Source organism: Haliotis rubra, unplaced genomic scaffold (assembly GCF_003918875.1).
Source record: "Haliotis rubra isolate DU_JTF1 unplaced genomic scaffold, ASM391887v1 Scf1126, whole genome shotgun sequence".
Classification (NCBI taxonomy): Eukaryota; Metazoa; Mollusca; class Gastropoda; order Lepetellida; family Haliotidae; genus Haliotis; species Haliotis rubra.
The window spans coordinates 79929-107754 of NW_025765033.1; the positions used below are offsets into that span (position 1 = coordinate 79929).

At 41.9% G+C, this 27826-nt stretch overlaps 1 protein-coding gene across 1 annotated transcript; it reads left to right on the forward strand.

The window, feature by feature from the left end:
- The first annotated feature begins 765 nt into the window (after positions 1–765).
- LOC124290667 lies at positions 766–25254 on the forward strand. The gene is made up of 5 exons (XM_046727465.1): positions 766–897; positions 15860–16144; positions 18206–18321; positions 22349–22484; positions 24101–25254. Exons 1-5 carry the CDS (start codon positions 766–768, stop codon positions 24398–24400), a joined length of 969 nt encoding a protein of 322 aa, XP_046583421.1. The 3' UTR covers positions 24401–25254.
- Positions 25255–27826: the final 2572 nt, after the last annotated feature.

Genomic DNA, 27826 nt, shown 5'->3' on the forward strand with positions numbered 1-27826 from the left:
ATTATGCTTAATGAGCAAATGTAAATATTCTCGCCCATGGGCGAGATATTTTAATAACGTTCTAAATTAGCCGAAATAAGTTAAAATGAGTAATTATAATGATATCTATAAATACTTTCATTCATATACAACCCATACAACATGTATTATGAGCAAAAACGTAAACATTCTCGCGCTTGGGCCGGCCCATGGGCGAGGTAGTTTAAATATTTAGTTTTTGAAAAAATATTTTTAATTTTTTCATCCTTAGCATATGTTATTGATAACTGCATGTTGAATGTTTTCAAGATGCTCTGTCAGAAACTGGCCACATTTGGGGGTTCCAGAATTTTGGGGTTCCAGAATTAAATTGTGACGCGTTATACACAAACTGATGCATAACTCTTTGTTTATCAACAATCAACAATCCAGTGTCAGATTCTGAAATGAAAACATACTGCAAACAAATGATTCATCCGTTATGTCGTATTTTCTCCAACTTCTACGTTTTCCCGGATGCCCTGAAGGCACAGGGAGGGTTTATTTAAACTATGTTCGATGGGTCGTTTTGACCTAAAGCTTACATCACAAATCATCTCACCCAAATCGTGCCCCAAAACTTACCCTCCCAAGTGTTGCAACGTATACATTGACCCAAATCACATCGAAAAGCTACACTCAAACATGACTGGTACCATTCGGAATCAGTCCTCGATGTTTGTTCATCTCTTCAAGAGCAGACGATAATTGCATCTCCCCAGTATTGGTTAAAGTTGGGTCACCCGAATGTCGTCTGCTCGCCACCTGGAGGGAGCCGACGTCACAGCGCGCGGAGTTGGGTGCAAGGTTCCCGTGCTTGCAGAACGTGCTTGTTGCAAAGACATACCATCGCTGTTGGCAGTGTTGCCTCTCGCCGCTGTTTGTTGCCATCAGAAGTGGTGTCCTCCCAGTCTGATATGTGTCACTGAACCGCCACCCTTACATGCAAGATTCCGTATCGTGTCTGCCTGACTCTGACCGCGATGACCTTACCGTGACCCGAACGTTGAAAACAGTATTTGTCAGGAAATGCTGGTAGTTTAGTGCCACTGCGCAGGCTCCTGCAGGCTCACCATTCGCATGTACTCGGTTAATTCCGTTATGTCACTGTAACGTCACACCACTACATGTTCTGCACACAGTGTGTACAGAATCTCGGCATCTTATGAGAAATGCCTATTGCATGGTTAATTTTAAGTCTGTTGGTTTACGAATTTGTTGGTTGGTTTAACGCCACGCTCAGCATTATTCCAGCTCTATGGCGGCGGTCTGTAAGTAATCGAGTCTGGACCAGACAATCCAGTGATCAGCATCAGAAGCATCAATCTACGCACCTGGGATGCGATGACATGTGTCAACCAAGTCAGCGAGCCTGCACAAATGATCCCGTTAGTCGCCTCTTACGACAAGCATGGGTTTAAGAATTTGTATTGGAGCAACATTGCATAGTTGATATTGGGGTTTAAATTCTCGTCCAAGAGAGAGAGAGAGTAGTAATTCTGTCTTAAATCCATGTCAGGGACACATGGAATTCTTTTAACGTTAAGAAATATGAAAATACTACTTCTAGAAATTAGATCTTGAACTCAGGTCGGAGGCCTCTGTCTACTAGACATATTCTGGCCCCAAAGGGATAACATACTCATAAAATCTGCATGTTATTTGTAGACTAAACCAAAATGATAAATGAGAGTGACTTTACACTTCCATGAATAGAATTTCAGTCTTATATCGGTATGTGTGTTGTTTAACGCCGGGGGCAGTGGGGTGGCCTAATGGTTAAAGCGTTGGCTCGTCACGCCGAAGACCCGGGTTCGAATCCCCACATGGGTACAATGTGTGAAGCCCATTTTTGGTGTCCCCCGCCGTGATGTTGCTGAAATATTGCTAAAAGCGGCGTAAAACCAAACAGTCAGTCAGTCAGTTCAACGCCGCACTCAGCAATATTTTTCAGCTGTATGACGGCGGTCTGAGTCTCGACCAGACATTACAGTGACTGACATCATGAGCATATAGATCAATGAAATTGGGATACAGCAACTGTGCCATCGTCTGATACAGACAGTCCGTGTACATAATTGATAAACTTATCTCAAACTGATGTCTGTATTGCAGTTCAACATAACTTCCTTCCCGGGAGCTTAGATCTCAATTGAATGCTACCATGTGATTCTTGCACAGATGTTTTTCAGGCACAGGAGCTCCTCCGGAGAAAACGAATATTTGTTTTATTTACGTTTACAGAGGATTTAAACGGTTGGAAATTTTCGACTTGGCGCCGTGAAAGATCACCTTTCTGAAATGAGATAGGTCAGGGAACGTTGTATGGTGTTCCTCCTTCATTTACATTCAAATGCACATCGTGCAGGGTACGTCGCCACCAGGTGTCGCAGTACTCGGTCAATAGAGGGCGCCACCAATGCATGTGGTGCATGCGCAAACAGTGATTTTTAAGAAATGGAAACTTGACGGAAAATTCCACGTTCGCCTGGCCGCGTAACGTTAGGGACGAGGGGATGAACTGATGGGGTTGAAGAAAGGGCTTCTGCTGCTGGTTGTGAATCATGATTCATCTCGGAGGTAGCTGGGGCGTCTCTTGTCTTCTCGTCACGATCCGTGTACACTGCAGAGGCATTCCGCTTTACAGCAAAACCTTGCTTGTCCGGAAACCTGGCTTATCAGCGATGAAAAACATTTTCAATCAAAAGAATTATCTTCAATATACATCGTTCTTTTTCGATTGTAAGTGAATCATTATCTTTTTGAATCTCCATCATTTAGTCAAATAGACACACGTGAAGGATATATTCGTTATTTGCTCATGATGGTGGAAGTCAGTAAATTTCAGTGCCACACTATAAGCGAGCGAGAGTTTCTGGAAAAGATACTTGATCTAATACAAAAAGAAAAATCATGATAATGTTAAATAACTAACGGGCCATTGTTCCCACCTTTGTGTTACATCAGTGTCACCAGAAACTCTTTAAAACACTGGCTACCACCAGCGACCACATCTTAAAACCTAGCCCTGCTCCAAGCTGTACTGAATGCTGAGCCCATGGAGGTATAGTAATTCTATCCTTCGAAGAGGCAAGTCTAGATAAGCGGACAGCACAGGACCCCAGGCTGTTATTAATTAGTTTTTGAAAATTATCATTCAAACTATTACTTTTTACCTTAGAGACTTGTGGAAGTCTACTTAAAACCTATTCCGTCAACTTGGTGACTGTACCTGTTTCCTACACTATGCTTCGTCATCATCTCAGTCATATTACAAAATAATTCATTTTTTCGAATTTTTAAAGAATTCAAGACAATTCTGATAAAATATACTTTTAATTGCGACAGGGCCATCTTGAGACTATTAGGCTGACGGTGTCAGGAACGTCTTTGATAAAAGCAAACAAGGACTTTCTGTGAAAAGGTTTATTGTATTGTGATAATTTGTAAGCACTTAACTCGAAGGTCTTTTCTTTCTTCCCTAAGATGTAAAGGGTACTTGTGTACTTTGTGTTATTTCATAATTCCACATTAAATTTCAGACAAGCAGTTGTGTATTTTAAGTTTTTGTTAATTTGTTAAATGTCTGGTAATTTTACCTCTCATCAACAATTTAAGAGGAAGTGATAAATTTGTGATAAATTACTCAGCCGCCGTTAGCATTACGATGCCCATTACTCTAATATGTGTAGACCAGTAGTTTGTCAAGTAGATAATTTAGAAAAAAGAATCCGAAAAAAGTAGTTCTTATCAATATATCTCATTTTAATTTTAAATCATCATTTAAATGAGTCAGATTTTGAGTCTCTATACTCCGGTCATTAAGCAGTTAACATCGATTTCGGACAATTTCCTTGCACACGAAGCTAGACAAAACCAAACCCCTGTTTTGCTCAGAAAAATGTCGTTATTTTCTGTCCTGGTTTTACGTGACCTTAGAATCTGACATGGGTTTGATACTTGCCCCATTTATGTGGAAATTGGTCGGTTGGCTTAAGGTCAGGTAGAGGTGAAGATCGCCACTGGTCAGCTACATCCAGCAGGTGCTTGTCCGTGGTATCTCAAACACCTTCTTACCGTTAGTGCAGAATTAGTTCACCCTTTTCGCGTGTCATTAAAAGTTTCAGCGATCCATTCATTTATGTTTACCGCGATGTTGACTTTGAAGTCGATATTTGTTTCCATAGAAACTCGAGACTGGTTATTTTCTGGCGTTGATGTTATATATTTTTATTACTCAAGGCGAACTTTTACCTTTCAACTATTATTGCGTTAGATTAGCCATGGCATAGTAGTTCCTGGTCTCGTTCAAGACTATACATGGATTACGTCCTACTGTTGCTGCTGCTGCTGATGATGACAGAAATAATAATGATAGTGGTGATGATGATGCTTGTAAACGTGGTCGTACGGATAGTAATGACGATGACGTTGATGGTAGAAATAAAGAGGTAACTGCTGGTGCTGATAAAGACAGTCGTGTGGTGAGGATGATAGAGATAATGATAGAGACGAGGATGAGGATGATGATGATGATGACGATGACGTTGATTATAGAAATAAACAGGTAACAGCTGGTGCTGATGAAGACAGTGGTGTGGTGAGGATGATAGAGATAATGATAGAGGTGATGATGATGATGATGCTGATGACGATGACGTTGATAATAGAAATAAAGAGGTAACAGCTGGTGCTGATGATGATGATGATGATGATGATGATGATGATGATGATGATGACGATGACGACGACGCAATACTATATAAACGGGAACGGCCAGCATATTATTTGCATAACCATCTCATATGGGCCGGGTGTCAATGGCCACAAATCGAGCAACATCGCTGGTGAGAGGAGGCGACGTATATGTGATTGAGCTTTAGTGAGGTTCTGATCATGGACAAAACATTTAGAAACATCAATTACGACTTAAATTACAGCAGTATATTGGTAAGCACAGATGGTTAAATTGTCCAAGTCACAAATCATCGTTCAGAATGTCTCTGGTTTGAATCCCATATTTACCCCACTGTTTGGTTTACCAAAACCATACCCTTGATCAACACCGTGGCACAGTGTTAAGAGTGTTCGTTTGTCCCGCACATCAACGGGTTCGTTTCCCTTCTTGGAAACATTTTGCATCTGAAAGCAGAATTACTGATGCACTGTAAAATAATATTCACTCGCCCTACTAGGGGGTAATGACCAGGAGCGCATTTTAAGGTTTGTTTTGTCACTTTGCACACGTCAGCGACTGCAGTAACCATAGTAACCCCTAATCCTATCCAATCTCTGCTTACGTAAAGCTGAGCCGCTGTTGCAACAGCGAAACTCTCCAAAAACGCCTCACAAACATTCTTTTTGTCGAAATGACGAACGTCTTCTTAACGTCAGATGTTCTTAAATATTTGCCATTAATTAGACAGTCTTGCAGCCGAAACACGACCGGGGTGGTGTGTTGTAGACTATGCAAATAAGTGCGAGATACGCCGGTCCTTCTAACCTACATCAAAGCGGTAAATTTACTTCCTTACGTAAACCCTCGTTAGATGTTGGGTGTGATGGTGTTGTCACGTGGTCTGAGTTGATCACTGTATTAGAGGCGTGTTTGGTGAGTGAGTCAGTTAGCAGTCGGGGTGGAAGTTTCCAGGGATGATAGAAGAAAGGGGATTAACTGTCGTGCGGTTCGAACACTGTCTGAAGCTCGCGGCGTGTTATATTTTATATGTTTAAACTGGACAGTGAATTGTTGAATATATTTATTGTGTCCCCGTGCATTTTGTTGCCAGGACATCCGAGTAAATTCACACTTACTATTGCTGGAACATTGGGGTAAATCTATACTCACTATTGCTGGAACATTCGAGTAAATCCATATTCACTATTGCTGGAACATTGGAGTAAATCTATACTCACTATTGCTGGAACATTGGGGTAAATCTATACTTACTATTGCTGGAACATTGGGGTAAATCTATACTTACTATTGCTGGAACATTGGGGTAAATCTATACTTACTACTATTGCTGGAACATTGGGTGAGTTTATTGCTGGAACATTGGGGGGAAAATCTATACTTACTATTGCTGGAACATACTATTGCTGGAACGCGGGGTAAAATATACTATACACTATTGCTGGAACACTGGAGTAAATCCATATTGGGGTAAGTCTATCACTATTTACCATACTCACTTACTCGATTGGGGTAAAATCTATACTTACTATTGCTGGAACATTGGGGTAAATCTATACTTACTATTGCTGGAACATTGGGGTAAATCTATACTTACTAACATTGGGAACATTGAGTTCTATACTTACCTAAAATCTATACTTACTATTGCTGGAACGTAAATCTATACTTCTACATTATCTCAGTAAACTGTGTTTATAACGAACATGCATATGACGAACAGATCTATACTTACTATTGCTGGAACATTGGGTTAAATCTATACTTACAATAACTGGAACATTGGGGCAAATCTATACTTACTATTCTGGAACCGGCCACTATTGCTAATGAACACTGGAGTAAATCTATACTTACTATTTTTGTCATTGGGGTAAAAATACTATTGCATGCGTATAACCAACTACGGATATAACGAAATAAATTTGTGAAATCTATACTTACTATTACTGGAACCCTGCAGGTAAACACAATTTAATTTTCTTGGAAATAATGTCAGTTTAAATATACTACACTATTTCCATAACGCAATTCGGTGTTTTAATTATATCGAGGCACTACGACAGCCGAGTGGATTAAGTGCTTCGCGCTAAAGATAAAAAATCTATACTCAACAAAAAAAGTTAAGCACCACCCCAATTTTCAATATTAAAGTATTTAATAGTTCATATTATGATCCATAGGATACTTAAACATTAGAGCCGCCATATAGCTGGAATATTGCTGAGTGCGGCGTAAAACTAAACTCACTCACTCACTTAAACATTAAATATTGGGAGGATCCTTAACTTTTTTTATGAGTATATTTCCGAAATGGACATAATGTGTGAAGCTAATACTTAGTGATCATATAATACAGTAAACTACGTTTGTAACGAATCACCATCATCATCATCATCATCATCATCATCATCATCATCATCATCATCACAGGTTTCGAAGTTCACACAGGTCGCTAAGCCCGACACAGCTGAATGTACAGAGAGCATTCAAACATCCAGTGATGGTGGCCGTAATTTTCCCAGTGTATATGAGGGTTATAATTCTGAACCCGTTTTCAACCCCGTTCTCTCTCCTTCAATTTACTACAAACTGGAACTAATTTAAAACTTACAGACAGGTAAAAAAAGTGAACATATTTGCCTTAATCAAGCAAGACCAGCTTCAAACGCCGAGGACAGGTGAAATGATGTTGACACTAGTTCGATTTTCAAAGACTGTAGCTAGGTCACCATAATACCGTGGGAATATTTGCTGAGTGCGGCGTTTGACAATATGCCATTACTCCAGCAGAACGCTGAGCTCTACAAATCAGCATTTGCGGGACTATTAGATGAGTAAATATCTCCGTACGTATAATTAAAAGCAAAAAATGACCAAAATACAACACATTCTATTATCAGAGAAAGTCGCTGCTTAAAGCAGAACCTGCTTCTGGCTATATAACAAGCATACCGGGGCGGTGGGGTAGCCTAGTGGTTAAAGCGTTCGCTCGTTGCGCCAAAGGCCCGGGTTCCATTCCCCATACGGTACAATGTGTGAAGCCCATTTCTGATGTCCCCCGCCGTGATATTGCTGGAATATTGCGTGAACCCCAACTCACTCACTCACTCACTCATACGCATACCGAGTGTTCTAAAAAAGGTTAGCGTATCCTGCTTCCCTTTCCGCACCCATCACAAATACATGTAAAGGCGAGTCAATTGGTCTGATAAACACGCAGCAAATGGTTCAAATCAAAACAGAAAATGGCATCGGACATTTGTTAACTCATCCCGTATTTAGGACATTCTGACATTCGATATACAAAGAGTGAGTATGGTTGTACGCCGACCTCAGCAATATTCCGGCAATATTGAAATCGACTTCACACATTGTACTCATATAGGTAATCGAACCCGGATCCGTTCATGACGATTAAACTGTTAAGTAAACGAGGGCGGTGAGGTAGCCTTGTGGTTGGCTCGTCACGCCGAAGACTCGAGTTCTGTTCCCCAATGGGTGCAATGTCTGAAGCCCATTTTTGGTGTCCCCTGACGCGATATTGCTGGAATATTGCTAAAAGCGGCGTAAAATCCTAATCACTCACTCCTCAGTAAACGATGAGGAACTCCTAACAATGAAAGAAACTTATCCAAACGAAATATTTTTCACTTAATTACAAACTGAATACTATCATGTAGGTTTCATTAAAAGGTTCCATATACATCAAGCCCAAAAAAATCTTCATCTGTTTGGGATTCTTAAATTAGAACCTGTGTTTGCCAACTCTTCATAATCTTTATCAATATTATACATGTCATTTACTTTCCAGATGTTGGCAGCACGTTTGTATCTGTATAATGAACGAACAAACATTTGTGTTGTAAACTACGACGCCTTGAAACATGGCTGACATTTGTCCCAAACCTTGAGCCCGTCAATTCGGTTTCTCTGTAAAAGACCACTGCCTTAAAAACTAACAACGAAAACCTTGGCAAAGAACTTCCCATAAGACTTCCAGGTGGAGTCCCCGAGAAGCCTTTCAAAATGTTAGGTTCTAAACACCAAGCAAATAGGACGAATTTAGTAAACAAACAAACATTTGAGACTCGGGCCCAACCGGGATACGAAACCGCGGCGAAATCACGTTAACTAAATGAAAACTGTAGATGGCGGTAAACTGGGACCTAGCTCTGTTTGCTTGTCTACGAGGTCAGTGTGAACTCTCGAGTTTCTTTAGGTAGGTGGTATTTTAGGTAGACTTAAACGCTGAACCTTGTGAACTTAGCTCGATATGTAACAGAGAAACGATATCTGCGGAAGGAAGTGGAATAATAATTATAATGTAATATTTATAGGTTTCCACTCTGTGAATATTTATATTATGAAGCCGCAAATAAAGGTTTAAGGTCAATGTGTAGCAGAGTACGTTCCATGAAATTCTTTAAAAAAGACATTTTTCAAATCTTTAAAATATATTTTAACGAAATGCAATCAGCATTAATCATAGCGCTGTTCTTGTATCTCAGTTGGTCGGTTTGTTGTTTCATGCCGCAATCAGCAATATTCCAGCTATGTGGCGGCGGTCTGGAAATAATCGAGTCTGGACCAGACAATCCAGTGATCAACAGCATGAGCATCCACATACGCAAATGGGATACGATGACATGTGTCAACCAAGTCAGCGAGTCTGACCACCCGATCCCGTTAGTCGTCTTTTACGACAAGCATGGGCTGCTGAAGACCAATTCTAACCCGGATCTTATTATTATTATCGATTATTGTTGAGTGCGGCGTTAAACAGCAAACAAACAATATTTGTAATTTTAGTAAAAAACTTCAGGCTTTTTAAAAAATATTCTGAGGCACAAAACGTAACCCACAGAAGTTCTGCAGGACATAGGCGACATCTGGAACAATGTCAGCTTTCAGCAATGGTTTCAACCATTCCATGCTTGTAGACATTTCAGGTGTAAGTGTTAGTGGTTTCTGTGTATACGGTGTATAAGTTTAATCTGACCCGATTGAGTATGGTTTAACGTCGCCTTTAGCAATATTTCAGCAATACCACGAAGGTGGTTTGTCTGGAAGAAGGCTAGAAATGATCAGAGTCCCTATCCACAAAGCTTTCGTAACGTTACGACTTATCGTAACTCTAAACTTTATCATAAGGCTTACGACTGGCATGATTCTACGAACGTTTCATGGATAGGGTCTACTGACTGACTGACTGAGTTTGGTTTTACGCCGCTTTTAGCAATATTCCAGCAACATCACGGCGGGTGACACCAGAATGGGCTTCACACAATGTACCCATGTTGGGTGGATAGGGTCTAGCATCGTTTACCACTTAATATACCCACGAACATGAGGGTAGAGTGAGTTCCGTTTTGAGATTATTGCCAGGAAATGTTGTATCCGTTTCTTCTTTTGCATCACTTTTTCTTCTCGTCATTACAGGGTTTACGGATCGATCTGTGAGAAAGGTCTGCCAAGGTTGTATTTTTCATCGAATTTTTGTTTCCGATCTGGAATCCTTATTCAAAGTTCACTTTCGATGAAAAAAACATACGTGTTTGGAGGTGAGAGATTACGGAAAAGATTGGTATAAATATTTGAAAAATATTTAAAGATTTATGGCCAATCGGCGCGTACAAGGCCATTGTTTATCCTACAGCTAACATTGGCAGACATTTCTAACGGGTCGATCTCTAGACCCCCTGACACAGGGAATACGCTGATATAAGCCGGGGCCCGGTTGCACAAAGCGATCTTAACGCTACAGCTACTCTAGTCCTCCCAACGGGGTACAATGTGTAAAGCCTATTTCTGGTGTCCCCCGCCGTGATATTGCTAGAATTTTGCTGAAAGCGGCGTAAAAATACACTCACTCACTCAGTCAGTCACTCACTCACTCTCTCACTCACTCACTCACTCACTCACTCACTCACTCACTCACTCACTCACTCACTCACTCACTCACTCACTCACTCACTCACTCACTCACTCACTCACTCACTCACTCACTCTCCGTTAAAGTATGGGAGTTCCGATGTACTTAGCGCTACGATCGCTTTGTGCAACGGGGTCTATGACGGAATACCAGCAACGATGTAGGTTGTAGTCAACGATGTGGAAGGTTGTAGTCAACGATGTGGAAGGTTGTAGTCAACGATGTTGAAAGTTCTATTCAAAGTTACTCCTAAGTTTATAAATGTCCCATTTGAACGTCGTAGCTTTTCAAAAACCAGCCCTTTATTCCTAGAATTTGAGTAGGATTGGGTAGGTGTCTATCGTTTTTGTCCAGCACGTAGGCAGTCGGTACCAGTGCTTAGTGCAAGCATGTCTGGACAACCTGCTTGCAAGCATGTCAGGTATTTCAGCATGGGCAACACCCGCTATGTCAAGCACAGTCACAACTGTGACCTCCACCTTCAAGAAGGAATGACGTAAGGTGAATACTGACTAACCCGAGTACTGAGTCACGGGCAAGGCGTTGGACGTTGTTCGGGTTTAAATCAGGGAAGCCTCGCTGATTGGTTTCTTAGACTGCACTTCTTTATGGAATAATTAACATTGGTCGACGTGACCTGGATGAGGTCATTAAGGTCACGGTAATGACCCGGATGTTGAGGCGATGAAATCACAAAGCCGAATGTTTTTGGTTCTTCGTCATAAGTTCCTTAACGTGACTGGCAATGTCTTTTAATAGAACAAGACATGTCAATTCGACATTGCCAAACACTCTACAGTGATTAAGGATTGGAATAGGTGTACCATATCAAAATGGCGCCCCTTTTTAGTTTTGATAGAACTGAAGATTTTACGAAAACCAATATATTTAATTTATCATGAACCAGGTTATAAAGATAACCCTTTGGTCAATGTTATTTGACACGTTATTTTAAATAACTCGATACAGGCAGAGAGTTTTCAAACCGCAAGAACAACTCTGAATGAATATTCCGATTTGACGTCATCGGAAGCTAAAATCGATTTAACAGTTCTTCTGTTCCTGTAAGTATCGCTAGGAATTTTATAAAGATACTACACACATTAACAGTTATAGATTACATAAATGCAAATGCGTCGTCTGAAGCATTCAAAGTATATAGAACGATACACTGTCTGAAGACAAAACTACTGAAATTGACTACAAGAATTTACTTAATTTTGTTGGAACGACATACAGCCAGTAATGTGCATTGCTGTAGTTCAATTGTAAGCCGACAATGTGCCTTGCTGTAGTTCAATTGTCATAAGTAAAATGAACAGACAACCCATCTCTTCTTTGAAGATTCTGAATTTTTCTTTTCAAATCCCTTCCCTGGAAAAGGGTACTTTTTCTTCAAATTCAGTTGAACACATGGTCGGAACACCAAACTGTCAGGTATCCAAGCAACAGTTACAAGCAGTTCTCGAACGTTATTGCATGGCACCAATTACGTCACGCCCAAAATAGCAGCTGTGCAGACAACATGGACGACTAATAGTGATGTATTTTAGCAGTCGTAAAGCCAGGCCGTTGACAAAGTAAATACTGTGGGGATATAAGCGGTGTGACCTCCGTGCGGTCAGCCCAGGACAGCGGTCTGTCAACATCTGGGGGTACAATGGGCAGGGGGAGCAATGTATTTGTATGGGTATCATGAGGATAAACTTCGGTGAGACCCTAGATTGTGGCTGGCGCAACAGGAAACAGATTAACTGAAGATTTACGCAACTGGATCAATTGACCAACATCAGGGCAGTGAACTGAAGTGAACCTTTCACACTTGATTGTAAGACAAAAAGATGTGTGTATGAATATGAATGTACGCCGATTTTCATCACATATGGGACAAACGGGAAGGTCTTGGAGGGAAGGGGAGGAATGGGAGGGGCACAGAAATGTGTAGACTTGCACAAGTCTCTAAGATAAAAATTTATAGTTTAAATGATAATTTCTAAAAAATAATAAATAACAGAATGGGGTCCTTACTGTCGCTTATCTTGACCTGCCTCTTCTAAGGATAGAATTACTATACTGGACAAAAATAGTTAGAGACATATGTAAATTTTGAAATTATGAATAATGATGTATTTATTCATTGACACATTGATAAAATATCAATCATAAAAATACCAATATCCCTAACTTATTTTGTCCAGTATATATATCCATGAAATGCTAAGAAATGTGCTTCAATCCGTTATCGTGAATGGAAGTGGGGATTTCAGTAAATCGGTGCTATTGTAGATGGAATCAGTTTTGGAATAGAACCTGACTGACTGACTGACTGACTGAGTTTGGTTTTACGCCGCTTTTAGCAATATTCCAGCAACATCACGGCGGGGGACACCAGAAATGGGCTTTGTGCCCATGTGGGGATTCGAACCCGGGTCTTCGGCGTGACGAGCCAACGCTTTAACCATTAGGCTACCCCACCGCCCCGAATAGAACCAGAACTTAGAAGCGCCTTCATCACTTGGCTTACCACCGCTGCTGTTTGAATATCGTTATTGTATTTAGGAACCTAATGCTCGCTTGTACGTCTATGCATATCCAACAAAGAGAAACCACAATAATTGTTCAAATTTCGGGGGATATTCTAAATGGTCAAGACGCGATTTCAAATTCAAATCTAAACGTCAGTTGATGAGACACACACCCTTGAAACCTCGTTGAACGTGTGGTAACCCGGATGTATTCAAAGAGCATCTGACGTGCTCAGAAAGTCACAAAACATAAAAGACTGGAATGAGTTTCGCTTGACAATCTACTCAGGTATTCCATACGGGTCGGCACCCTTGACGAGTGCACCGCCACCCTTAGCATTGACCTTCAGAACGCTTGACGTCAGTAAGGTCAAAAACAGGATTACGCCTTTACCAGAAACGAACCTGGCTTTCAAATTACACAGGTTCAACTTATTGGCCGAGGTGACCCCGACTTCAGTAACAAGGTCATACGATAAGGTTACGCCAGGTCAAGCAGGTACCCGGATGGGAGTGCTCGGTGAGGGACTGTTTACTCTGGGCATGGCTGTTCTAGGGGTCGGATCGCAACACTGTAGGCTTTCTTGTTCAGGTGTTCTTTGTTGAATTTAACACTGACTGTACATATACAAGAGCGACTAGCCTAACAAACAACAGTGTTTAGATAACGTAATTACTTGACAGTTTTTCAATGTGCATGTGCCTTACGTGTCTAACCCAAATGTTAGAATTTGGGTTGCAACAAACTGTCGTCTGCGTCACTGCTGACGTAATTTGTGTTTCCAATTTGGAGACTTAGTAAACATTTGTTCAGAACTCAAATCGGTAGTGACTGTACTGACTGAGTTTGGTTTTACGCCGCTTTTAGCAATATTCCATCATCATCACGGCGGGGGACACCAGAAATGGGCTTCACACATTGTGCCCATGTGAGGATTCGAACCCGGGTCTTCGGCGTGACGAGCCAACGCTTTAACCATTAGGCTACCCCACCGCCCGGTAGTGACTGTAAAGAGCGACAAATATTACCTACTCTGGATGGTACGAAGGCTGAGATATGTTTATTCATCGATGTGGCTAAAGATATTGTTATACAACATCATTTGTCGGAAACGTTCACAGGGGCGGTGGTGTAGCCATGTGGTTAAAGCGTTCGTTCGTCACGCCGACGACCCGGGTTCGATTCCACACATGGATAAAATCTGTGAAGCCCATTTCTATTGTCCCCCGCCGTGATGTTGCTGGAATGTTGCTGAAAGCAGCGTAAAATACACTCACTCACTCACTCAACGCACACAATTGTTGATGTCTAGTTCTGGAATCTGAAAGCATAAATGCGATAACAGTAACATGTGTACACGTCTGGTTTATAGCGAGGTTTTGCAGTTATTTCGCTGACAGTAAATAAATTTCAGTTTTATCAGAGCGTGTCAATTCAATGAGGCTGAAACGTGATGCAGTTATATGACGTGTGTCACTTGGGTTAAACTCATGAGAAAGGGTATTGTCATAATAGATTGTATACTCCCCAGGGAGTTGAGATTGATAATACGATGTGCCGTTGAGATTGACATCCAGCGATCGAGGGAAACAACACCAGCGCCTTGAGCATGCACTAGTTGCCTGGATATGTGCGCTATATAAATATCCTAATAATAAATCATAATAATAGATGATCTTAAGGATCATGGTACGCCCAAGGGACGCAACTCTGAGCAGCAATCAGGCGTACAGGCCACTCGTGGTGCTATGGCCGATGAAATGCCAGATTTGTCCCATTCTGGCTGTTTTAGTGCAACAGTCGTTTGTATGGAGATAACCGTCGCCGATTGAAACACCTTTGTTCCCTTTTCTTGTGGCGGCGGTGGGGTAGCCTAGTGGTCAAAGCGTTCGCTCGTCACGCCGAAGGCCCGGGTTACATTCTCCACATGGGTACAATGTGTGAAGCCCATTTCTGGTGTCCACGCTGTGCTATTGCTGGAATGTTACGAAACGTGGCGTAAAACCATACCCACTCACTCACCTTTTCTTGTGTTTTGTCAGAAGATGGTGACATCGGGCAAATGGGATGCACCTTTCTGTTGTAAGCACAACCCACCATGTTGATAAATAAGAATAAACATCGGATCGCTCTTACCGACATAATAATCAACTTAAGTGATACATGTGCGCATACAATTTGATTATTGCAACCTTAGGGTTATGCACATAAAACTCTTTAACTCGAAATCCAGTGAAACGAAAACACATATCGACGTATTCGTACTTCGAGACAAGGATTCTGCAACGGCCATAGAGTACAATCTTCGAGTTTTACAGTTGGATCTGGTGTTTTATTCTCCAAGCGAGTGAGTGAGAGTGCATAGTTTTATAGTTCTATAGCATTATTTATATCAGTACTGTGGATTGGGTCATTAGAAATTGGCTTCAAACATTGAACCCATGTGGAGAATTGAACCCGGACCTCGGCGTGACGAGTGAACACTTTAACCACTAGATTACTCCACTGCCCCTTTCTACTCAGAAAAAGCAATCATCACTTAAGATGGTACATGCGTTTACAGTTCTGCTGTAATCAATTGAAAATTAATCTCATTTAATGAGACAGTGATACCGTCTTGAATAACAACAGTTACCTCAAACGATACACGGACGATCCATTCACACTTGTTTCGTTTCTTCCAGAACCAATCTTTCAAAACGGCGGGGACACGTACACAGTGCTGGAGGCGAGCCCTCCCCTGCTTCCAGTCTGGAGCAGACGACCCGGGGGTGGAGAAATGCGAGGCCTACTACCGCTGTGCCACCGAGAGCAATAACGAGTACCTCATCAGATGGCGCTGTACGGGCGGAGGGGGCGTTGGCGATTTGCCAGGAAACACTACCATGTGCGTGCAGCCTAGCCCGGATAGAAACTGTGCCCCTCCTGTCGTCTGCCCGAGTTCACAATGGCAGACGGCAACAGTCCATGTGAGTTTTGCAAAATAATTTTCATCAGTTATTGAATACGGTTAATCACCTACATGTAAAATATGATTTAAATGTACGGTAATCCACGTTTGTAATGAACACGCTTATAACGAACTGACGGATGTAACGAACTGTTACTTTGTTCCGAGCAACTTGCTGTATTTGTAGCTGAAACGGGTATAACGAACCACGGTTAAAGTGGTACCTTTGACTTCGTTATAACCGTAGTTTACTGTGTATCCGTGTATCAGTCATGATTAATTGGGAGAGGAATCCCGAAGTAACTCGAAGAAGATTGGGTAAAGAGGATGGTTGCGTGGATGGTACAGCTTGTATACAGATGCGAGCGTTGTATTACAACCAACGAGCTGCGGATCCTAGCGTGGCTAAGAGACGCAACTCTGCACGAACCTATTACGGTATACCAAGGTGTTTTCCAAAACCCCAGGGAGAGTAATGCCACTCAGTAAATATCACAAACCTACCGCGGTAGAGCCGTAACCGCAGTACGTGGACACGACAAATAGACTGAATTTGACTTGGGGCCCCGAAACCAAGCTGGTTGGACAAATCCAACCTTAAGCACCCTTCTGCCATGTCTGCTTGTGCACCCGGGCTGAGAGGAATCCTCCGTCCTCAGGAAGCAGTCTAACATAGCACCTGGATGATGTGTTATGTGCACGGCATTAAATCGTCTTTAAGTAATTCTGTGCAGCTTGCTTTCAGCTCGACTTGTTTAGGAGTCGTGTTTGCCAGCCCTGGCATGTCCGCCCGTTCAAGCAAAGGTTGCATAAGCGGGCGTAACCGCCAGCTCAGATGCCACACAGTCGGTGTTAATGAAAAAGACTTCGCGACTCGACGCGCTCAATCTCGTCTGCTTTTTCCACTGGGTTTGTGATGAGCAGACGACAGGACACCAGCGCTCGTTCACCTCCTGTACAATGGCCGGACATGAGACTGAAAACAGACCTGCATGTGTATCTGGTGAATACTTAAAGTGGGTTACATTATCTGACGTGGGATTGATAACTTTACATGTAGTTGGATCGTCTGTTGTCCTGTCTCTGATCTGGATAGCAAACATTTGGAGAGAGGGGTCGTATTTGAAGGAGACACTGTGTAGCGTGTTGATCGGATCCTGATCTTTCGTGTGGGAACGACACCTCATCAGACAATCAAGGCTGATTATTCTCCGATGTCTTCATAGCTTAACGATGTCTGACAAAACAAATGTAACTGTTTGTTCTTTCAGAATGTGAATTTCCCAAGACAATGTTTGTGTTTATTTGTTGTTTAACGCCGCTCACAGCATTACTAAACCTTCACAGCGACGGTTTGAATATATTCTTGTCTGGACCAGACAATCTAGTGTTTAACAACATGAGATTCGATCCACGAATACAGGACACGACGACATGCATTAACCAGGTCAGCGAGCCTGACAACCCGATCCTGTCTCTTCGTACTACAAACATTGATTGCTGAAGACTAATTCTAACTTGGATCTTCACGAGAGATGACTTCTCTGACATGGTGTCACGCTGTTGATGACAAAATCTGTCCATACATTTAAGGACTGGGATCACGTGGCCATCGGTTACGTTTTGTTGTTTTGACAGGCCTTTCGAGGAGCGGTCTCTGCTGTTCATGGTTCAAACACATATTGTTTCGTTGATACATTTTAGACCCATAATTTTCCAGTCGTAATCTCATTGAAAATCTGCACTTTTGCTGAGATGAGATTGAGACTGGTTCATACATGTTATGCAGTGCTTCTACTATCTATGCTGTTACATCGTGTGGAGCTTGCAGACTGCAAAAGGTGGCCAGTATCGAACTGCAGTTAAAGTCATTTTGTATCAGCTAACAACGCTTCAAGTGATGAAGGGGTGGTGGGGTAGGCTAGTGGTTAAAGCGTTCGCTCGTCACGCCGTAGACTCAGGTTTGATTCCCCACGTGGGTACAAACCGTTTCTGGTGCCGCCGCCGTGATACTGTTGGACTATTGCTAAAAGCGGCGTAAAACCATAATCACTCACTCACTCATTCTTTTCATCCGCAGCCTCACACACCTTTCCCCACCGAGATCGTGATCGGCGGCACCCTCGGCACGCTCTCCCTCATCGCCATCGTCTTCATCATCATCGCCGCCGTCCGGAAGTGGCAGATCAAGAGGCGGTGAGTCTTGTTTTAATGCTGTTTAATGATGGAAGTTTTAAATCGTATTTAGCTGGGTCCAGATTCCATCATTTACTGACCGTAGTGACATAACTCAAATAGTGTTGCATGGTTGTCACTCACTCACTCACTCACTCACTTAGAGGCCCCCATCTTGAAGATCAATGCTTTATCACATGGGAAGACGTTGGTTTCAGTCTACATACCTACGTTTACGGAAAACATCAGGGATTCAAATTTATAAACGACTGCAGTTTGCGGGTTCTGTCCAAAAATGCGTCTAAGTAAACGCGCTTTCTCCAAGCGCAAGCCTAAAACCAGTGGTCTTTTTGGTCGACCAGCTTGGTTCAACGCCCCTTTGAACAATATTCCTGCTGTATCACGGTGACTCAGTTTGATGAGGATGGACTGACTGACTGAGTTTGGTTTTACGCCGCTTTTAGCAATATTCCAGCAATATCACGGCGGGGGACACCAGAAATGGGCTTCACTCATTGTACCCATGTGGGGATTCGAACCCAGGTCTTCGGCGTGACGAGCCAACGCTTTAACCACTAGACTACCCCACCGCCCGATGAGGATGGAAAGCTCGGGATCATTCGGATCTTAGACGGTTCCTATTTTGGTAAAACCCTCGTGGATTGTTGTGGGTATAACTGTTTACCTAAGGATGGTATTTGTCGTATCTGCAGCGTTCCATAAATGGACAAAAGTTATACTACTCATAAAAGGTTAAGGTCACCGATTCGGGTAGTTCAGATCTTAACTTCTTTTGAGCAGTATATTTGGACACCTATATTGAGCAAACTTAGTGATTATCCATTACATTATGTCACCTTTCTGTTTTGCTAACTACCCTGGGCCCTGTTTCACAAAGCACTCTTAAGCCTAAGATCTTGTAACTTTCCTCGTAACATTCCTACTTCCTATACTGTAACATTGACTTACGATAGTCGTAGTGCTACGACAGCTTTGTGAAACGGGGCCCTGGACCCCAACGGCCCCAGAACGTCGTGGTTGAAGTCACATCGTCATCGCTCCTTACAAAACTTGACAAAATACAGTTCTTAGGTTGACAAAATGTTATAACACAGTTTACGAATAACATACATATCCATGTTTATGTCTTCTCTTGTTAAGAAGCCCCGCACCCACCGCCGTCGAAGAAACGAAACATTAAATGAATAACTGCTTTCTTAATGTTTAGTTAGGACAACATTAGGAAAATAATGTCTTTAACCCTTAGCGCTAAGATAGTCGTAAGTGCCATACATTAACATTAACTTACAACTATCTTAGCGCTAGAGAGCTTCGAAAATCTAGGCCCTGGTCTGGAAAACATTTGTTCTGTATGTCAATCTTTTAGTATATAAAAAAAACACCAAGTGAGAAATTTCGTTTATTAAAAACTGAACCGGCGTTACATCTAACGTCGAGTTTTCATAAAGCTCCACTTCACCAACGTTTTAACAGTATTTAAAATAACGTGATGAGCAATTAAAAAAATCCATCAAAAATACTGATGAAGAAAGTATAACAAGGTCATCAACACACAATACAATGAACCAACTCCCTACACTGCTACATTTCAAAACATTACATAAGATACAACATAATTCAGGTAACAACGCATCCCATTGCATTAAACCGAGGCTGCTTGTAAGCAAGTCTGAACGAAAATCATATGTACCAACACAATGACTCACATTTTGATACATTCAGTTAAAAACAGACATTACCTTACCATTAATGCTTTTCTTGGATAATTCATACCGACGTTTTTGGCGTTTGTTTATTGTTGTTTTTTTCTTGAATCGAATAGAAACGTATTTTTACATGACTTTTTATATAAACAATCAAGTCAAGACTACACAACCCAGTGTCTACGGGGTCCACGGTACTGGGATACAATGATACGGACCAGCCATCGAGCTTGACCCTCGTAATTGTACCCCGCAGATCCCGAAGATCCCGAAGACAATGGGTTGTCTAGTCTTGGCTTGATTGGGGCGGTGGGGTAGCCTAATGGTTAAAGCGTTGGCTCGTCACGACGAAGACCCGGGTTCGAATTCCCACATGGGTACAATGTGTGAAGCCCATTTCTGGTGTCCCCCGCCGTGATGTTGCTGGAATATTGCTAAAAGTGGCGTAAAACCAAACTCAGTCAGTCAGTCAGTCAGTCTTGGCTTGATTAATAACTGACTATATTAAGTGAGTGCTGCGTGAAAATAACAACCTTCAATAATGTGCCACGTTTACTTTAAAAGCTGAATTAAAAACGTAAGTGATAAGAGTACGCCTTTAATTAATTATATATGCCCATTTTTTTCTAACATCTCTCTAAATTATAACCAGACTGTAAGGTCATGTTATTTGGATTTAAGAATATCTTTTCTTGACACTGGAACGAAAACGGTTGCAGATCACCCTTCCTGTCTTATGAGTACAAGTAAATATTTCAAGCCAAACTGGCAACGATCTATTCGTTTTGTCAGGACAATAATCATAAACGATATTATCAGGTGATTAATCCTTCCAAGACCTGTGATGGCTTCATCGTTCCTGCACTGGAATGTCCACCTCAACATCTGCATGTACACCATAACTTGAATATTTGTCTATTGCAGTGATCTGAATATTGATTAACTCGTGATGTAGTCGCAGAGGCAAGTGATTATTCATAAAATCCTTGCAGTATCACATTTTTTGTCTTGAGCTGTCAAACTTTATATACATTTATTTGGGGTTATTTATTTCATAACACATGAAAAGTTACTTCTTTTGATTATAAAATGATGATCAGAGATGGTCTTGATATATTAGGTTGCTGAGGGCACAGGACACAGGTATTATAGAAATAGTTTAAAACAAACAACAACAACAAACAAAAAATCAGCATCCAAAATAAAAGCAACAACAATAAATTCTCAGAGAGCAAGTGGATTGTTTAACCTAAAAGAGAAACAATGTAACTCGGGCGTCGGGGCGTCACTTTAAAACCTGAAAATAAAACAGGCAAATAAACAAAAGAAAACGAAAAGAAGAATAATCAGTTCCTGTTATCCATAAAATGAACTACGCGTTTAGATTGTATTATAAAAAATCCAGTTCCTGTGTGACATTTGTGTTTCATATTTTTCTTAATGAAAAAAATATAAAAAAAAGAATTTCCCTCCCTCTCCATTTCGTTTTTAAGAAAACATAACTTGCCTTCCTCCTCACCGGAGAATCATGTGCGCGAGAATTATTCTCTATTAATAACCATTCATCGAATAGGCCGGCCTTGTGAGTGGTGACAAAAAGGATCACGTGGTCAGGCTCGCTGGTTGATGCATGTGATGATATCCCAACTGCGTAGATCGATGTCATGTCGATCAATGAGTTGTCTGGTCGAGACTCGATTATTATCCACTAAGTGGGAGGGGGATATTGGTTTGAGCTGCGTCCGTCCATCAGAGATGATGGGAACAGATTTGCTAAAAACCGTTATAGACAGGGAAACCAAATTTGGTATGCGTTTTCAGGACATGAATGCCTTGATGGAGTTCGAAAACGGAAAGCGTGTTACAATTTGTTACAGAGTTATGGCCCTTGTCATGCGTTTCTTGACTTAGTGCACGGTATCCCCAATGGGGACAGATTTTTCTCAGTAACTGTTATAGATAGGGAAACCAGATTTGGTATGTGTTTTCATGGCGTGAACGCCTTGATGGGGTTCGAAAACAGGAACCAAATAGGAACAGAACACTGAGGCGGGGGATATTGATGACCATGTCTTCCTGTTTTATTATAATAGCTGGCAAATTGCGTTCAAAAACAAGCAACTCACATTCATATAAAACAGACCTTAATATGAACTGCATTTGTTGAGATTGAACACTATCGACAAAACGCTGGAAAGATCACATTAATGTGTGCGTAACAATTATCCAGCTATACCTTATTAAAAGAAATATAAATGAGGGGATTTAAATGAGTTTTGAAATTAATAGTGTTAACCATTGGCTATCGTACGTTTCCTCCACAGACAGAGGTTTAAGCACCCACACCATCGCCCCATCAAGAAGACGCGGCTGGTCCCCTGGTTCGGAGAGCCTGTCCTCGCCTACGACATCTCCGTGAGAGACAAGGTCTACAGAGCCTACGACAACTACGCAACGGACGTAAGTTCCGTGAATGAGTATTGCTGTACGCCGCTTGTTTGCAATAGACAGTAAACTACGGTTATGACGAACTCAAATTAACCTTATCGTTATAACAGTAGTTCACACTTAGACTAAACCGTACGGGACAGTTAGGTAGCCTAGTGCCTAAAGCGTTCGCTCGTCACGCCGAAGACCCGGGTTCGATTCCTCATATGGGTACAATGTGTGAAGCCCATTTCTGATGTCCCCTGTCTTGATGTTGCTGGAATATTGCTAAAAGCGGCGTAAAACTAGATTCACTCACTAAAATGTACACCAAGTGATCAGGACAGTTGGTTACACACGTGTTCGTTATAAACGTACTTTAATCTGCCACCAATGATAAGACGGCGACACCAGAAATGTTCTATTATGGCAATAAAAGTGGTTTACATTAAGACAATCCATGGTTTTGTAACCTTTACAATAACAACAAAAAATAAATAAATACAATACACTGCTCAACCGAATAATTACAAAAAATACGGTCCCTTTCGATCATAGTGAAGTAACGCCATTACGATAAAAAAAAGTTTAAAACTTTATAACAGCAACGTTAACAGCTTAGCAACTTGTCAGAGCTGTGAAAGAGTCCTTTTACCCGCATTTATCAATACCGGAAACATCACCAAGCATTCGTCACCACTCGCCCCTTTCCGTAGCCTGCAAGAAGACGGCTTGTCCCGGAAAAACTCGAATGATAACCAAGGAGACACCAGAAATGGGCGTTGCCCATTGTTCCCATATAGGGATCACACCAGGTTTTACGGTGTCAGGCGCAAACGCTTTAACCACAAGGCTTCCCTATGGCAATCTTAGTAGTCACCGAGTAGTCTTATAGACGGAGGGGCCATTGTCAGAGTTTGTATGTATAGTCAGTTATATTGGGGGAATATTTCAAACAATGCAAATATACTATATTTATGTAGGGATGTATTTGAACATGCACATTTTCATGAGTCAAATACAATGAAACACCGATGTGTCGATCTCACAGCTGTTTCGAAATAATAACCTGGGTCCCGTTCCACAAAGCGATCGTAACGTTAAGGTGATCGTAACTCCCATACTTTAACATAGACTTACGACAGTCGTAGCGCTACAACGCGATTCGTAAGCCAGTGATAAACTATAGAGTTACGACAGGTCGTAATGTTACGAAAGCTTTGTGGATCGGGATCCTGGTCTTTGCGCAATCCTTATTTTGTAATAGGTTCGCGGTTGTGTTGAACATCGGATAACTCGAAGTATTTATGTAGTTCTCTTTGACACTATTTTGTGACGGATGAACATGTAACCATAGTAACGCATGTCTAACTGCAAGTGCTTTACTGACACATTTTGTGAGAATAATAATTTGGCAATAAGTTAAAAACAAATCATTTTAATATTTCCAGAAGTAATTTGACGGTACAAGAACAAGTTAATGGAAATGAAGATTATGTTCTGTTGTTTAAAGTCTTGAATTAATATAATCTGACACAATTATCGTTCTTTTTTCTGCTTTTTTAACCATCATAATGATAACAATCCTCTGAACGGTGAACGGTAATGATGAATTTTAAAATATATATATTTTTCCAATTTCATATCAGGTATACTACCCGGCCGCCCACTCAACTCCACGTGCAATGCGCATGCACGGTTACCATGACAACTCAAGTGACAACGCCCTGTGCACGATGGGAGAGGACAGCCATTACGAGCCATCTATCATAGCGGGCAGCTTCGTGTATCACCCGCCGTCCAACCTCCCACCCCACCTAGTGCCGGACTACAACCAAAACCTTTCCTACGACAGCTTCAAGAACGAGCACTTGTACGAGAACAATACAAGAGGGGTGGTGAGCAGCACCCTCAACAACCACCACCAGCCCCCCGACTTCTACCTGTGACCCCCGGGCTGTGCTAAGTATTGTGACAATGTGACAATTGTGGGTTGTTCTGACAGCCACCATGCATCTCAACCTGACAGATGGCAACTTTCGATGCTTGGCAATACGTGTCATCTGTAACAAAATGGCGCTGATATAACGCGACTGTGAATTCCCGGAGCTGCTGTTCCTCTCAGCAACTGTTTTCGGAACGCCATATTCCCGTAGAAAGTGAGTGAATATGGTTTTTACGCCGTTTTTCGCAATATGACAGAAACATCACGGCGGGTACCAAAAAATGGTTCAAACAAAGGTAGAATGCACCCCGAACCATTTTTGGAAAGATTAGGTACACCAGAACCATTTTCGGAGAAAGTCAGGAACTGGGGCAGTTCGCAACAACAGCCGCGGGTTGGTCTAAGCGCAAACGTACAGAGCGACTCAACAGACAGCTGAGAGACCACGAGACAGATGTCGACGGGATGGTTGACGTGTCGTCTGCTTCAAATCGTAACTTTTAGCGCTGGGGACATGTTTACAGTGTGTCCTGAACAAACTATGTTGACCAAGCACTAATAGACTGCTATGATGCAATACAAGGGAAACAGTCGGGCATGTGAGATATTGCATGTGTTTATAAGACTGAGATACGTTTTTGCCAATGGTGGTTGAACGGACTCATGTGTGGCGCGCGCGTCATCAAGCTACAAGCTCAACTAGGACGTATGTGTGTAAATACGTGTGTAAAGTATTAATGGACTACAGCTATACTACAGACTTGCCTGACAGCTTTACTAAGTCCCTGTACATAGACAGCAAATATACTACAGCCTTGCCCACAAAGGTTGATACTACAGCCCAACAGAGACGGGCGGAAACTGTACTACAGATTCTCTGCCGGGCACAAAGGTTGAATACTACAGTCCTACACATACCGGGCGGAAATTGCACTACAGATTTTCTGCGGGGCTTGCTACAGCCTTGCCCACAAAGGTTGATACTACAGTCCTACACAGACCGGGTGGAAACTATACTACAGATGTTACCACAGCAATCCAACTTATCTGCAGGCCATTCTACATTGGATGACAATGTTACTACAGCCTTGCATACAGCCGTTGCTACTACAGTCCTGCATGGGGTGGAAACTATACTACAGATTTCAACACTGGACGCCAACTTCTATGCAGGACTTACTACGCTGGGTGCCAATGTTACTACAGCCTTGCATACAGCGGTTTATACTACAGCCCTACATAGGGCGGAAACTGTACTACAGATTTCACCATCGGACGCCGGAATCCTCTGTAGGCTTACAACACTGGATGCCAATGTAGCCCAACAAAGATGGCATAAGTACAACAATTTGCTAAAGTCTGTCTTCAGAGGGTTCGTCAATGCTACAGCCTTGCCCATGGGGCAGCTTGAATAGTTTTTCCCACATTAAATTGAATTCATACCAGAGTCTTGCCCACGTGTCACATATAGTCTTTCCTAGACTGAAAGACGATATCACTTTATGTCTCACAGTATACCAGTTTTAATAGTTGTTCCTATATTTTGATGTAGTCCTTATCAGAACTACGCAACTGGGTAGGATTGCATATGTCAACCAAGTCGGCGAGCCTGACCTCCTCAGGCGATAAACTGGGTAGGGTGGTCAGGCTGGCTGTCTTGGTTAACACATGTCATCGTGTCCCAATTGTGTATATCCATGTTCATGCTGTTGATCACTGGATTCTCTGGTACAGACTCGATGATTTACAGACTGCCGTCATATAGCTGGAATATTGCTGAGTGTGGCATTAAACAACAAACAAACTCGATTGTCTGCCGAAACCGGCTCCATTTTTGTGAAAGCCAAAATGTGCTTAAAAGCCACCATGTCACATAGAACATTATTACAAAACCGTTTGAACTTGTTATTATTCTTTACCGTTACGATCGCTGCACCGAAAGGGGTGTCGAGTAACCAGGAAAATCTCCCTGTTTATAGAGGATGAATGTTTCATATCTCAGTAAGAAATTATCGAAAAGTTGTGGCTTGGCCCTCACAAATATGCGTCTTACCAATACAACCCAGTGTGTGTCGCAAAAATAGTTTCCTTAGACGCGCGAAATTTCGAGTCTTAAAAGAGAGCATTGGCCTTAGGCCATTGATTCAGTGGGCACTACATAGAACGTTGTTGGATGATAAGTCTGTTTCCAGTCATCATTCCAACAGTGTCAGATATTGTAAAGTTGTTGATAACATATTTAATTTTGTTACATTTTGTTACTGTTTGTACATTTTCAATAAAGACTTTTGCTATATGATTGTTTTGTGCGTGTATCATTGAGAACGTCGAATTAGAGACTGCAGAGGACGAAAACATTGGGCTTCAGAACTTGCACCGGGGAATCGGGCGAATCCTGCGTGAAGATTTCAAGAACGCCACCGATTCATGCTCAAAAGTTGTTTGATCAGCTAGCATCTTGAAATTTTAATATTACGCCATGGACATAAAACACCCACAAAATGGCCCTAAAGGCTTTGATGTGAGGTGAAATTGGGTTTAACGTCGTACTTGAGAATATTTCGCTCATATGACGACGTGCATGCGTGTGTATGTGTATGTGCGGCTGCTTGTACTAGCCCAGACTGAAGCTGGTTTTATAGTGCTCGCCCACTGAGATACCATGCCGCAGTGAAGCATGAATACGCCACTCAGACACAGTATACTGACTCCGAGCCGACCAATCCTTGTTGTACCCATTAATGCCGAGCGCCATGCAGGGACCAACAAGTACCATATTTTAACGTCTTTTGGTATGACGCGGTCGGGGATCGAACCCGCGACCTTCCGCTCTCCGGGCGGACTCTCTAACCACTACACCACGGAGGCGGTCCGAAAAGGCTTTGATATTGGCAGTGGAACAAAGAATAAATCAAAATCATTCAGCGAGCGTGTCGTAACTGAAGTGACATTCAGTATTCCAAGAATCATGTAATAGGCACCATAACTGTCCCTGTGTCATACAAATCATGAATTATTACATTACTTGCCTGTCCCCTTTCAGTCGCTAAATATAATATATCCAACGGTTAAACAGCTGCACAGAGCAAAGGGAGACCACTCTCGATTATTCACGTGTGCAGGTAACGTATAGTAAGTGAAGTTGTCGTAAAATATCCAGTCTTCCACCATCAGGTGGCCATGGCTACACACATTACAGACTTTGTGATTTCCATCACAGAAAACGTGTAGTACACTCAGCTGTGTGACAGCAACACAGCGGGATAGAGCAAACGACTTTTCAATATCTTCATTTGTTAATTCGTTTACTCTTATAGCAACTTCAAGTTGTATAACGATAAAACCTACTTGGTTCAACTGCCTCTCCTGTTGTGTTACTGTCCCCTTAGTTGTTAGTAGATCCAAAGAAGGAAGGAAAACAGACTCATGT